The sequence below is a fragment of the Rhinatrema bivittatum genome, chromosome 2 (assembly GCF_901001135.1).
Source record: "Rhinatrema bivittatum chromosome 2, aRhiBiv1.1, whole genome shotgun sequence".
In the NCBI taxonomy this organism is placed as follows: Eukaryota; Metazoa; Chordata; class Amphibia; order Gymnophiona; family Rhinatrematidae; genus Rhinatrema; species Rhinatrema bivittatum.
The window spans coordinates 261,357,227-261,372,067 of NC_042616.1; the positions used below are offsets into that span (position 1 = coordinate 261,357,227).

Sequence of the window (14,841 nt, forward strand, 5' to 3'; positions counted from 1 at the left end):
CTAAAGTTATCTGGCTAACTTAGCCAGTTATAATTAAAAATAGCTAAGTTACCTGGATAACTAACCTCCTTGAAATGCTTCTGGAATGTCTTTTTTGCTTGATTTTAGCCAGACAGTGACTTATCCGGCAAAAATCTAGCCAGATAAGGGGCTGAATATACATAAACTTGCATTTAGATGAATAACTTTTGAGTTTTCTGTCTAAATGACTTTGATTATTAACCTACTAGTATTTTTGATGTAGCAACAGTTCGTATTCCTCTGGTTATATATTACTTTTCTAGAAAATGGTCCATTGTCTAAAGCATGAAGTCTAAATTATATGTATATTGCAGTTTTAAAAATGACAGCTTGCTTACATGTTTGCATATTTTTTTCTCCCTTTGTAAGGTGGTAAGCATTCCTTGAGCTGCACACTGATTTTGACAGAGGGAGACTCGGCCAAATCTCTAGCTGTGTCTGGTTTAGGTGTCATTGGACGGGACCGATACGGTGTGTTCCCTCTCAGGGGGAAAATTCTCAATGTTCGGGAAGCTTCACACAAACAGGTAAGGAAGGTTTGAGGGGTTTTCCTACTACAATGATATAACTAAGCATTTTCCTACTACAATGATATAACTAAGCATTTGTGGACCATTACGTAAACTGAGTTTTGAGGTATGATCTTGGAATGATTGTAATTGCCTTGCATTGAATTTTTCAAACAGATTATGGAAAATGCAGAAATCAACAATATTATCAAAATAGTTGGCCTGCAATACAAGAAGAGCTATGATGATCAAGAGTCTCTCAAGTCCTTGCGTTATGGAAAAATTATGATCATGACTGATCAAGTAAGTTTGAAGCTGAAAGCTTTAGATTCCAGTTGGTAAAGAAAGATCCTCAAATCTTTAAATCAAAATTTATGGAGTTGATTCACCGATTTTGAGACTGGACTGGAGGCTGAAGTGAACAGCTATTTGAGCTGGCTAGCAGGTAAAAATATTGGCAATTCACTCCTTGGAGCCCAGTCAGGTGCCCAGTGGATTGCACACAAATGAACATAAATCGAAGGAAATCACATATGCCTCATGCCGAGCTGTGGAATACATTAACTGCTTTATTTCCCTGTTTATGAACCATGTATAGTCACACGACCGAAGATACGCTACAACTTTAAATTGTGCTTGCAAGTATGCGAGTATAATTTAAAGTACCCCTCCTGCACATATTTCGGCTAGAGTTCTAGTGGGTTTTATGCATATGCAGGCAGATTTTAAAACTTGCTCACACAAGGGAAAAACCAGTTTTCCTGAACATACCCAGATCAGTCCAGATAAGTGGATTTTGCATCCCTACCAGCAGATGGAGAACAAACCTTTGAGGCATTGCTACATAGCTGAGAGTGCCACCTGCAGTCCCATCAGTATTTCTCTGACTCCAGCAGACCCTGAAATTTAGTTACCCTGAAGTTAGTTAAAGAAATAAAAAAAAAGTTACGTGCTAGGTCAGAAGAGGATGGTGGAAGCTCCCTGAGGTGTAGGCGCATTCGTGGGCCATCCCTTAGGTGAAGTTGGGTGTCCAAGGGGGTTGGATGTCCCTGGCTGGGCTTTGTCCGCATTGTGCCAGAGGCTCTGATAGCCAGGGGACAGGCTCTTCTCTCTGATGCCATTGGTCCTGTTAGGAAAGTATTTCAGTTTTGTTTAAAAACAAAAAAAATGTAGAAAAAGAAAAGGAGTATATTAACAGCAGGGAAGGCTGTCTTGGGCCTGACAGTGGTGGGGGCTACATGGCGGGAGCTGTCTGTCCGTGCTGGGAGAAGGGAGCGTTTTTTGTTGGCATGCCAACAGCCCGGGGCCCCGGGTGAGTGTGGTGACTGGCGCAGGCACAGGTTTCCATTGCGACTTCGGGGGGCCAGTGGCAAGCGACTGGTGAGGGGACTGTGGTCCTGTTAGCGTGCCAGTTGGAGTCTGTCTTTGGCGTAGCGGCGGACATAAGGGCTTTGATTTGTGCACTGGGCTGCACCAGCACCATATGAGCGGTCTAGCTGAGTTGTGCGATGTGCAGAAAGTGGTGAGCCAAAATGGTACCGAAGCAGAAAATGGTGGCATGCTGCGCTTGTGGCCTGTATTCGGAGTGGCTGGACGCTGGGGCAGGAGGTTTCCTCGGCGAGGGGCCTTGGAGGGAAACAAGGCTTCTGTTTGGCCAGGCCCCTGTTAGGGGGATCAAGGGTTCCTCACGCAATGGCTGACCATGTGGGGGATGGTGGCCAGGATATCTCGACTGCAAGATGTGGTGATTCCCCCTCCTCCTCTTTCCCTGGTGGGGCAGGCAGCCTAATGGGGAGAGGGATTTGGATACAGCCTCCCGGAGCTGAGGGCAGATGATTTGGGGAATTTTCCCCCAGAGTTTGTGCTCCTGATGTATGGGCATGGGGGGGGGGGGGGGGGCGGTAAGTGGGCCGTGTAGTGGCCACTGCGCCCCATTGGTAAGAAGCCCAGGGTGACCTCAGAGGGGCTTGGAGATATCTTATGGCACCTGGGGTTTCGTTGAGCGGATGTGGATGGGTCTCACAGGGATGGTGATGAGCCGCATGAGGACCTTCTCAGTCCGGACACAGTGCCAACCCCTGATGCGGACCCTGATGGCACTAAGGATGACTCTGACCCAGATGAGTTTCCGGTCACTGAAGGGGACGACCTGAGCGCAGTGCATTTGTTCAAGTGAAAGGAGCTGCGGCCTCTTATTCCCCAGGTTCTGGAGGAATCGGATATGAAGGTGACTCAGGAGGAGTCAGACAATGAGGGACTTTTTTAAAATTTATTTATTTATTTATCTATCTATTTATTTATTATTGAGTATAACATTTAAAACAAATAATATAATCAAGGATTCCAAAGAAAACAACAATCTCCAAATATTATCATAACTCCTATTTAAGGATATCTAGCCCACATCTAGGGGAGTGTTTAGGACGGAACAGATATGCTGATACCTTTCTATTTACAACCCTTTCTTATACAACTTGCATATTTACTGATGTCTTATCCCTTAAGAAACGCTCTAAATGCAATGGATCAATAAATACAAACTTATTATTCTGATACATTATCTGGCACTTACAGGGGAATTAAAAAAAAAAAAAACTAGCCCCAATATCTAAAACTGATTGTTTATAAGACAAGAATTGCTTTTGTCGTGCTTGTGTAGCACGAGAAATATCAGGAAAGACCTGTATCTTCTGTCCACAAAAATTCTGATCTTTATATTGGAAATACTTTGAGAAGAACAGGTCTTTTTCTTGTCTTAAAGAAAAAGATATTGGCAAAGTTGCCCTAGAATATATATATCCCCAACGCTCTTTAACATTTACCTTCTCCCGCTCTGCCGCTAACCCGCTTGAATCTAACACATTTCCTTTACGCCGACGATGTGCAAATCTTGATTCCCATTAAAGAATCCATCTCTAAAACACTTGAATTTTTAGACATTTGCCTTCGAGAGATCAATCTCCTTCTCACTAGTCTAAATCTGATACTAAATACAGCCAAGACGGAACTTTTCATCTCCCCAGAAAATAGTAACCTCTCTTTGTGTCTTCCAACCAACCTTCTTACCACCCAAACAAGGGACTTAGGAGTAATTATTGACAACCATCTCAACTTAAAATCCTTCATCAAACAAACAACAAAAGACGACTTCTATAAATTACAGGTTCTGAAGAGAATCAAACCTCTCTTTCACCTGCGAGACTTCAGAACGGTACTTCAAGCAGTACTTTTTTCTAAGATAGACTATTGTAATTCTATCTTACTTGGACTCCCTTCCGCATCCATCAAACCCCTTCAGATGCTCCAGAACTCGGCTGCGAGAATTCTGACTAACACGAGGAGAAGAGATCACATTTCTCCCATTCTGAAGAACTTACACTGGCTGCCAATACACTTTAGAATTATACACAAATCCATCACCATCATCTACAAAGCCATCCAACACCATGCTATGCTTGATCTACAAATCCCACTCAGATGACACACCTCCACTAGACCCATCAGAGAAGCTTATAAAGGATCACTTCTCGTCCCTCAAACCAAAGCTACTCACCATTTAACTTTTAGAGACCGAGCCTTCTCTACAGCCGGACCATCAATATGGAATTCTATTCCCCCAGATCTGAGACAAGAACCATGCCTACCCACTTTCAGAAAAAGGCTCAAGACTTGGCTGTTTAAGCAAGCTTTCCCAGATTCCGTTTGAATGACAACAACATCCTCTAAGAGACTTCACAATATATTGTAAATATTTATTCCTTAACTGATCAGTTTTCTTGCTCTAATTCTTTCCCACAGTTAGACTTTACCCTGTTTTAATGTAACTTTACGACCTTCGCACTTGTTAATGTTCTGTTATTTGACTCACTCCCCCTGTTATCTGTAAACCAGCATGATGTGATTTTTAATCACGAATGCCGGTATAGAAAAACTCTAAATAAATAAAATATTGTCCATGGAGTCCTCTAAAAAAGTAGAGACCCCTGGACTTTCCATAATGTCTATTCCACCTTCCTGAGCCTGTAATGTTCTTCCTTTTGATATATAATACATCTTAGAGAGTATAGGGATTTGTGTAGAATTAAAGGATAGAATCTCAACTACATATTTTTTATATAATTCAGATGCGGAGATTAATCTAGATATAGGAAAATTTAACAATCGAAGATTGCATAATCGCAACTCATTTTCAAGTAATTCAATTCTATTATGTAGTATGAGATTATCCTTAATGGATGATACACTTATGGCTTGCAAATTACTTACTGAGGGGTTCAGGTTCCCAAGTGTTGTTTCTAACTCCACAAACATTTCCCTGGTTTCCACAGAGAAAGTGTGGATCTTAGTAATAGAACTAGATAATTTCTTATCAATTTTAGTTGTCAGCCTCCATAAATCTAATAACGATACATTTTCTAGTTCTACTTCATTGTCTAATACTTCATTACTTGGATCAAAGATTATATCTGGACATTGAACTATTGTATTAGCAACTACACCCCCCCCCCCCCACACACACACACACATTTAAACTACCAGATTGTATATTCCCTCCTGGTTCAGCTTCCCCTAATACGACAGGGGATACATTTCCGATAGGCTCTATACCTATACTACCTTCAAGTGCACCTACCCTTCTTGGTTGTACAGGAGGTTGTGAGGACCTAGGACTTAAGGATTTTCCCAGCTGAGAGTTTCCTTCTAACACGTCCTCACCAATGGACTCACCCATATGAACTATGTGGGAGTCCATGGGTCCAATCATTCTCGGCACTGATGTTATTGGAGACGAGGCAAAGTTTTTAGATTTCAGTTTCCTACCCATTATTATATCCAAAAATGTTTTTTACCAGGGGCGCGCCGGTGGCTGCGCGCCGCAGGGCCCTCGATCTTATAGTGTCCCGATGGCGCCCGTTGATGACGTCACAAAACTGGTCCGCCCACTCGGTCCGGGCTCTCTCTCACCACGTCAAAGAGGAAGATGGTATGTCTCTTTACTGCTTCTCAGCAGTTCAAACGGGTGCCTCCCAGCTCTTTATGACCGCCTTTCTCACTCCCCCCAGCAATGAGGGATTTTACCTGGTCCTGGAAGAACCCTTTTCCTTTACCATAGAAAATCTGAAAATTAGTGAATCGGGAGTGGGACTTCCCCGACGCGGGTCTGAAGGTGGGCAGAGCAATGGCTAAGCTTTATCCCTTGATGGAAGAGACTTTGGAACTCCTGAAGGTACCAAAAGTGGATGCAGCAGTATCAGCAGTTACCAAGAAGACGACAATCCCCGTGGCGGGGGCTGCCATGTTCAAGGATGTGCAGGACTGCAAGCTAGAGATTCAGCTAAAATGGATGTTTGAGGTCTTTGTGTTGAGTCTTTGAGCAGCCGTTTGTGCAGGTTTGATGCAGAGGGCCTGTCTGTGTTGGGTGCAGAAGGCTTCAGATTGTATGGTCTGGAGGCCGGGGTCGCTTATGTGGCAGATGCGCTGTATGATTTGGTGCATACGTCAGCTAGGCGCATGGTTTCGCAGTGACAGCCCTTAGACTTTTGTGGTTGCACAATTGGTTGATGGATTTGTTGTCCAAGGCCCAGCTCTGTAACCTCCCATTCAAGTGGAAGTTCCTATTTGGGGAGAACAGATTATCAGAGGACAAAGAGGCCCAGTAAGAGAGACTTTTTCCAGCTTGTGCCCGGTTTTGGGATTCGCGCAGGTTTCGGTCCAGCAAGTCCTCTTCTGGTGCTTCTGCGAAGCAGGGCAGTGGGCACCAGCAGTGGTTTCGTGGAGCCCGCAGGTCGGTCAGGGATGGGACTGGTCAGGGCACCGGAGGCAGAAAGTCAGCACAATGAAGCCAGAGTTCCCCAGTCCTTCGTGGAAGCTGTAGGAGGCAGATTATCCAGCTTTCACGAGGCGTGGGTAAGGATTACCTCAGACTGTTGGGTCCTGGAGATGGTGAGAAAGGGTTATGCTCTAGCATTTTCATGCCCAGTAAGGGAGGCTTTTGTGGAATCCCATATTGTCTCTTGCAAAAAACGAGAGGCAGTGTGGATTGACGCTGCAGATGATGCTCGCTCTAAAGGCAATAGTCCCCATCCCATTTGCGGAACGAGTGCAGGGGACTATTGTGGTTCCCAAGTAGGAGGGCACGTTTCCTCCCATTCTTGATTTACAGAAGGTGAACTGGGCCTTTTGGGTTCCTTGTTTTCACATGGAGATGCTGCGCACTGTAGTGGCAGCAGTTTGCAAAGGAGAGTTCCTGGCACGTCTGGACCTGAATGAGGCATACCTGCACATTCCTATTTGGAAGGAACATCAGAAGTTTCTTCATTTCATGGTGTTGGGTCAGCATTTTCAGTTCCGGGCCTTTCCTTTTGGTCTGGCGATGGCACCGTATACATTCACCAAAGCGATGGTGGTGGCAGCGACCCTTTGCAAGGAAGGGATTTTGGTACATCCATACTGGGACAATTGGCTTATTTGAGCAAAGTCAAAGGAGGAATGCGAGAGGTCCCTTCAGAGAGTGATGAATACCTTAGTCGCTGGGTTGGGTTATAAATGTGACGAAGAGTCACTTGGAGCCGACCCAATCCTTGATGTATCTGGGGGTCCACTTCTACACTCAGAAGGGCAGGGGCTTCCTGGCAGTAGACTGAGTGGTAAAGTTGCAATCCCAGGCGAGGCACCTTCTTTGGCTGGCGGTTCAGACAGTGTGGGACTATATGCAAGTACTAGGGTTCATGGCTTCCATGTTGGATTTGTAACCCTGGGTGTTTGTGCACATGAGACTTCTGCAACGTGTGCTGTTGTCCAGGTGGAGTCCATTGTCGGAGGAGTACCATCTTCCCTTTTACGAGAATCCAGGTCCAGTCTCTCGTGGTGGCTGTCTCGTCACAATTTGGAGAAGGGAATGGATCTGGAGCCTTTGGAGTGGGTGGTGGTTTCCATGGATGCCAGTCTCTCTTGGGTTGGAGGGCAGTGTGTTTGGGTCAGTCGGCCCAAGGTCTTTAGCTACCAGGGGAGAAATCCTGGTCCATCAATCGCCTCGAGACGAGGGCAGTCCGAGCCTTGGAAGTTTTCCTGCCCCTGGTCAGGGTCCGGATGTTCTCAGACAACGCGACAGCGGTGGCATACATCAATTGGCAGGGCAGTTCGAAGAGTCATGGGGTGTTGCTGGAAGCTTGGCGATTGTTTGCATGGGCGAAGCCCCATCTCGAAGGCCTAGCAGCGTCGCATGTAGCGGGAGTAGGCAATGTGCAGACTGATTTCCTCAGCAGGCAACAGCTGGATTCAGTGGAATGGGAGTTGTCCCATGAGGCTTGGATTCACATCTGCGCCAGGTGGGGCGCTCCCCAGCTGGCTCTTATGGCGACGCGAGTCAACTCAGACGGAGAGATTTTTCAGTCGACGAAAGGAGGTTGGCTCAGTGGGCCTCAATGCTCTGGTGTGCCCTTGGCCAACAGGAATTCTGCTGTACGTGTTTCCTCCATGGCTCCTCATCGGTCTGGTCCTGAGGCGCATAGAGACGCATCCCGGAAGAATGGTGCTGGTGGCGCCAGAGTGGCCACGTAGGCCGTGATTTGCAGATCTGGTGCAGCTTGTGGTAGAGGGACCCCTGAGACTAGTTCATCTACCAGGGTTGCTGCGTCAGGAGCCCATATTCTTGGATTTGGAGGATCACTTCTGTCTCGCAGCCTGGCTTTTGAGAGGCAGAGATATTCTGAGCAGGTCATTTCCAAGCTTCTGCAGGCTAGGAGGCCTGCTATGTCCCTGGCGATTTTTAGGGTGTGGAGAGCTTTTGAAGTGTGATGTCTCCCTGACCGTGGACTCCCTGACGGTGGATGTCGCCCATATTTTGGAGTTCTTGCAGCAGGGATTACCCAAGGGTTTAGCTTACAGCTCGCTTCACGTGCAGGTTTCTGTGTTGGGTTCACGCAGAGGCAAGTGTCGTGGTCGGACGCTTGCCACTCATCCGGATGTAATCAAATTTCTGAAGGGTGTTAAGCATTTGCACCCTCCGGTTCAAAAGATTTGCCCAGATTGGAGTCTAAACTTAGTTCTTCAGGTCCTTTGTGGAGCACCGTTTGAGCCTTTGTAGAGAGTGACCTTGAAGGATTTGATGCTGAAGGCTGTGTTTCTGGTGGCCATTGGTTCTGCTAGGCGGATTTCGGAACTGCAGGCCCTGTCTTGCAGGGATCCGTTTTTGAAGATTTACAGTGACAGGGTTTCATTGCGCACAGTGCCTTCCTTTTTAGCAAAAGCGGTGTCATCTTTTCATGTCAGACGGTGGAGCTACCGGAGTTTCCGGAGTGGTCGACAGATTCCCCACAGGACAGACTTGTATCTCTTGTATGTATGGCAGATTCTGTTATGTTATTTAGAGGTTACAAATGATTTTCGCTGGTCAGATCATTTTTTTTTTGTACGGTGGAGTGAAGAAATGGGACAAAGCCTCTACAGCTAGCGTTTCTCGTTGGCTTAAGGAGGCGATTTGTTCAGTGTATATCTGTAAAGGTCGCTAGATTCCTGTGGATTTGAGAGCCCATTCCACAAGGGCGAAGGCAGTGCCCTGGGCTGAGTGTCAGCTCCTGTCACCCCAGGAGATTTGTAGGGCTGTGGTGTGGTCCTTGATTCACGTTTTCACAAGACATTACTGCTTAGATGTAAAGGCGCAAGATAAGAACAAAGGAACATAAGAAATTGCCATACTGGGTAAGACCAAAGGTCCATCAAGCCCAGCATCCTGTGTCCAACAGAGGCCATACCAGGCCACAAGAACCTGGCAATTACCCAAACACGAAGCAGATCCCATGCTACTGATGCAATTAATAGCAGTGGCTATTTCCTAAGTAAACTTGATTAAGAACATAAGAACATGCCATACTGGGTCAGACCAAGGGTCTATCAAGCCCAGCATCCCGTTTCCAATAGTGGCCAATCCAGGCCACAAGAACCTGGCAAGCACCCAAAAACTAAGTCTATTCCATGTTACCGTTGCTAGTAATAGCGGTGGTTATTATCTAAGTCAACTTAATTAATAGCAGGTAATGGACTTCTCCTCCAAGAACTTATCCAATCCTTTTTAAACACAGCTATACTAACTGCACTAACCACATCTTCTGGCAACAAATTCCACAGTTTAATTGTGCGTTGAGTGAAAAAGAACTTTCTCCGATTAGTTTTAAATGTGCCACATGCTAACTTCATGGAGTGCCCCATAGTCTTTCTATTATCCGAAAGAGTAAAAAACCGATTCACATCTACCCGTTCTAGACCTCTCGTTATTTTAAACACCTCTATCATATCCCCCCTCAGCCGTCTCTTCTCCAAGCTGAAAAGTCCTAACCTCTTTAGTCTTTCCTCATAAGGGAGCTGTTCCATTCCCCTTATCATTTTGGTAGCCCTTCTCTGTACCTTCTCCATCGCATTATATCTTTTTTGAGATGCGGCGACCAGAATTGTACATAGTATTCAAAGTGCGGTCTCACCATGGAGAGATACAGAGGCATTATGACATTTTCTGTTTTATTTACCATTCCCTTTCTAATAATTCCCAACATTGTTTGCTTTTTTGGTTGCCGCAGCACACTGAAACGGCGATTTCAATGTGTTATCCACTATGATGCTTAGATCTCTTTCTTGGGTAGTAGCACCTAATATGGAACCTAACATTGTGTAAATATAGCATGGGTTATTTTTCCCTATATGCATCACCTTGTACTTGTCCACATTAAATTTCATCTGGCATTTTGATGCCCAATTTTCCAGCCTCACAAGGTCTTCTCCAAGAACTTATCCAAACCTTTTTTGAACCCAGCTATACTAACTGCACTAACCACATCCTCTGGCAACAAATTCCAGAGCTTTGGTGAGAGTGTTCTGCACGCCAGTCTTTCAGGTTCCCGCCAGTTTAGGGGTTCTTGGGTGCATCCCACTTGTCAGGACTAATCTGGGTATGTTCAGGATAGGAAAATTGGTTGTTACCTTCCAATTTTCGTTCTTGTAATACCACAGATCAGTCCAGAGACCCACTCCATCGATGCCGAAAGACTGAATTTCCTGCCAAGTTGATACTCGTGTTTTTACCTTTAAAAAAAAAAAAAGATTCCTCTTTGGGCAGGATCTGTGGAGTTCCAGTATTTTTTTTTTGTTTGTAGACTAGTAAAGTCTGCTGTTTTGGGGGGTTTCAAGCCCTTTGGATCTATTCGCCCATGTGAGGGGTTTTAAGATTAATCTTGGCTTGGGTACCGGTCAGTACTGAGGGGACTGCAGGTGGCACTCTCAGTTATGTAGCAGTGCCTCAATGTTTTGTTTTCTGACTCCATCTGCTGTGTAAAACCCACTTGTCTGGACTGATCTGTGGTATTACAGACAAGAAAATTAGCAGGTAAGAACCAATTTTCCTTTTTCAAGTAGTCCATCAGTTTGCCCAGTTCATATCGAGGTCTTCAAGACTCCTCTTGTTCTTCATCCTGCAAGCCCCCTACTTAAACGCAAACCCTCATGCTATGCTAAACGCCCTAAAACTCGAGATCTCCAGATTTGCTTTTCATCATGACCAGAAGTAAAGTATGCGGATTACAAGCTGCTGCGTACCATGGTCGACTTTTTTAAAATGCAGACTTGCACATGTAAGTCTTGCCCCTGCCCCGGAATGCCCATTTCCCGCCCCTTTCCTTCCCCCTTCTTTATGTGCACATGGTTATGTATACGCTTACTTTGCAGATTCTTAAAATGCACATTGCTTGTGCAAGGGGTGCATACACACATGTGTGTGTTTGCATGAGCAATGCTTTTAAAATTGACCTGATACTTTTGCGCACATAAACACTAGGCAGTTATATAATAACCGTTGTATAATAAATACATAAATTTTATATATATATATAAAATAAGTCATTTTTGTGCGTAAATCTGTGTTTTATACGCATAAATAGCTTTGAAAATTACCTCCTATAAAACAAAGTAAAAATAGTGGAATCTACTGAGCAGATGCGGGCCATGAGATCAGTGTGATCTCAGGGCAAGAAATTGAAAATGCCTGCCCAAGCTTCATTCTCCATGCAGCCTCATTTGCATATTTTCTGAAATCATTGTTGGCTCAGGCTCTCTAGGATTCTGTAGAGAAAATAGCCCCAAAACATTTGTAAAAACCTCTTCTTGCAGTACCTATACAAATCGCAAATGCTGTAGCAAGCTGTGGGACACCAGGAATTGCTGGCAAGTAAAGTGAGCATATGAGCAGAAGTCAGTAAACGCACTTCTGCACAATCTTTTTTCTTCATCCTTCCATCAGTGTATTACTAGGGACCTTCGTTTTTACATTTTACTTTATTTTCCCTGGAATTTCAGTGTTTATTACAAAAAGAACAAAACTGGAAGAAATCACTGGTAAAGAGACTCAATTTTTTTGGGTAAATGTAATTTTTGTTCTTGTAACAAACATTGATAAATTAATGGGAAAAATAAAACGAAAACTGAAAACCGAAGGTTCCTGTGTATCGCCTACCTAACATCCTCAGCACTCAGACCTGCATACAGGATAGGCTGCCTTCAGGCATCCTATTCCTGCAACCACCCTCTCACCTTCAACACAGTCAGCACACACAATGGCTGGCCTAATGCCTTCCAGCTCAGGATTCCTTACATGTCTCTGCTCTTAATTAGGATACATGCCATTATCCCAGAACAAGCAGGATGCTAGTCCTCACATATGGGTGACGTCACTGAACGGAGCCCAGGCGGGAAAGCTTTCTGTCAAAGTTTCTAGAAACTTTTGACTGGCCCTGTGAGGCCACTGAGCATGCCCAGCATGCTATGATATTCTCTGCCACAGGTGTCTCTGTTTAGTCTTCACTTTTCTGCACTGCCGTTTGCACCGCGGACCTATAGCCCTAGCATTTGGGAATCCTTTTTGACTGAAAAGTCAGCTATTTTGGTGATATTCTCTGTCATAAAAGTCTCTACCTCGCCGGCTGGTGAGTACTGTCTCTTTTTTTCAAATTTTCGGAAGAAAATTTTTCTCACACACACACTTGTTCATCGACGGCCTTCAAAAAATGCCCCGTCTGCAATAGAAATATGTCCATAACCGACCCCCATTTGGAGTGTGTAATGTGCCTCAGGGAAAAACACGATGTAAATACATGCTCCAAATGTGCGGAGATGACTGTTAAAGGAAGAAAAGCCAGGCAAGAGAAGATGGAACACCGGTTTTCTCTTCAGCTAATCCCTTCTCCCTCGAAACCACCGAGGTCGTCTCCGGCTGGAGCAACAAAGAGGGTCTTACTCAAAAAACCGCGTCCGGATGGATCCGGTGATCGTCCGTCCTCTCCATCGTCTGTGCTCTCCACAAAGTCGGCAGAGCATCCAAAAACTAAACATCGCCATCGACATCAACGTCCATCATCGTCCGCATCGGTGTCCCAGGACGAATCGATTCCGAAGCGGCCTAAAAATCAGGAAACGCCGGTGACTGGGCCTTCGCCATCACCAGTACCTACAACGTCATCGATAGACATCGCAGCACCGTCACCGTGTACACCATCGGTGTCTTCACCTATATCACAGCCAGAATTGTCTACACTTATTAGACAAGCTGTTTTACAAGCTCTACAAGAGCAGCAAATCCCGACAATTCCGTCGATGCCGACCTCCGGGTCGATGCCGATACCCTCCAGCATCGATGCCGATGACTCTAACATCGATGCCGATACCTCCACCATCAATATTGATGCCGTCAGTATCGATGCCGATGATTTTTCCTCCAACATCGATGCCGGTGATAACACCGATGACAACACCTTTTTTGCCTCCGAAATCCTCGACTGGTTTTATAACCACCACACCGAGGCTAGAAACACAGTCTACATCACTATTGTTTCAAATTCCACCGATGGTTACAACGACAGCATCCCTGCCACCACCTGATCAACCTCCAGAAATACAGGATGAGGCATTTTATCGGCGCCTCTTACAAAGGTACCAGAATGTCATCGGCAATTTGCCACCTATCAGACCAAGAACAACATCTACAGATGTATTCATCGATGACCCACAGCCTGAACCTTCAGGGCTTCATGTCCCACCAACACCAACACCTCAAACACCTTACAGAGAAGATTCAGAAGACTCCTGGGATGATGAACCCTCTCAATTCTCCTCAGAGGAATTCATGCCTAACCCTTCTTCTCCTGATCAAAGAAAGAAGTCACCCCCAGAAGATCTTTCCTTCTCCTCATTTATTCAAACTGTCTGACTCCATTCCATTTAAATTGACAGCTGAGAAAGACACAAGAGCGCAAACTCTCTAAGTACTACAGTTTGTGGATCCACCCAAGCAGGTACTAGCAATACCAGTACATGAAGTCTTACTGGACCTCCAGAAAAGAATCTGGGAACTTCCAGCTTCCACACCTGCAGTAAATAAACGAGTGGAAACCACCTACATAGTCCAACCAGCTCCAGGGTACCACAAACAGCAATTGACACACCAGTCTGTCGTTGTGGAATCAGCGCAGAAGAAATCTAAACCTGTGCGCCCACATTCCTCCATCCCACCAGGCAGAGAGCACAGATTCCTGGACACAATGGGTAAAAAAGTTTACCAGAGTTCCATGCTGAGCACAAAAATCTTTGCATATCAACTGTATATCACTCAGCACCAGAGGAACCTCTGGAAAGAGATGGAACAATTCATCACCTTACCTACTCAATTCCAGGAGTCTGCTCAAGCAATTATATCAAAAGGTCTGGAAGCAGGAAAACACGAAGTGAGAGCAGTTTATGATAATTTTGAAACTGCTTCCAGAACAGCAGCAGCTGGGATCACTGCTCGCCGATGGGCCTGGCTCAAGGCATCTGACCTCAGGATTGAGGTACAAGATAAACTTGTTGACCTTCCCTGTCTTGGGAACAATCTCTTCGGAGATAAAATTCAAGAGGCTGTACAACAACTTAAGGATCACACTGAGACACTAAAACAACTGTCTCAAACCCCTCAAGAACCTACTACTCAGCCTTCTCGTCGTCCTCCACGTAGAGATGTGCGACGCTCTTACTATAGGCCTCACAGATACTATCAACATACAACTAGGGGTAGATCCAACAGACCAACACAGCGATCCCAAGCCAGACAATCCAGGCCTACCCGTCCACAACCTCCTGCACAGACAGGACCTGCAACAGGCTTTTGAGGAAAACACCAGAGGACAGGCCCAACCTTGCAATCCCAAGCCAAATCTGCCAGTGGGAGGAAGAATATCTTATTTTCACACAAATTGGCAAAACATAACCTCAGATCAATGGGTACTTTCCATAGTCT

General features: G+C 45.3%; 1 protein-coding gene across 1 annotated transcript in view; it reads left to right on the forward strand.

The window, feature by feature from the left end:
* TOP2B (DNA topoisomerase II beta) overlaps window positions 1-14,841 on the forward strand; it is a 777,593-nt gene that overhangs the window by 403,088 nt on the left and 359,664 nt on the right. The window contains 2 exon segments of the mRNA XM_029589448.1: window positions 391-548; window positions 708-833. Of these exon segments, the coding sequence (XP_029445308.1) occupies window positions 391-548; window positions 708-833 (284 nt within the window).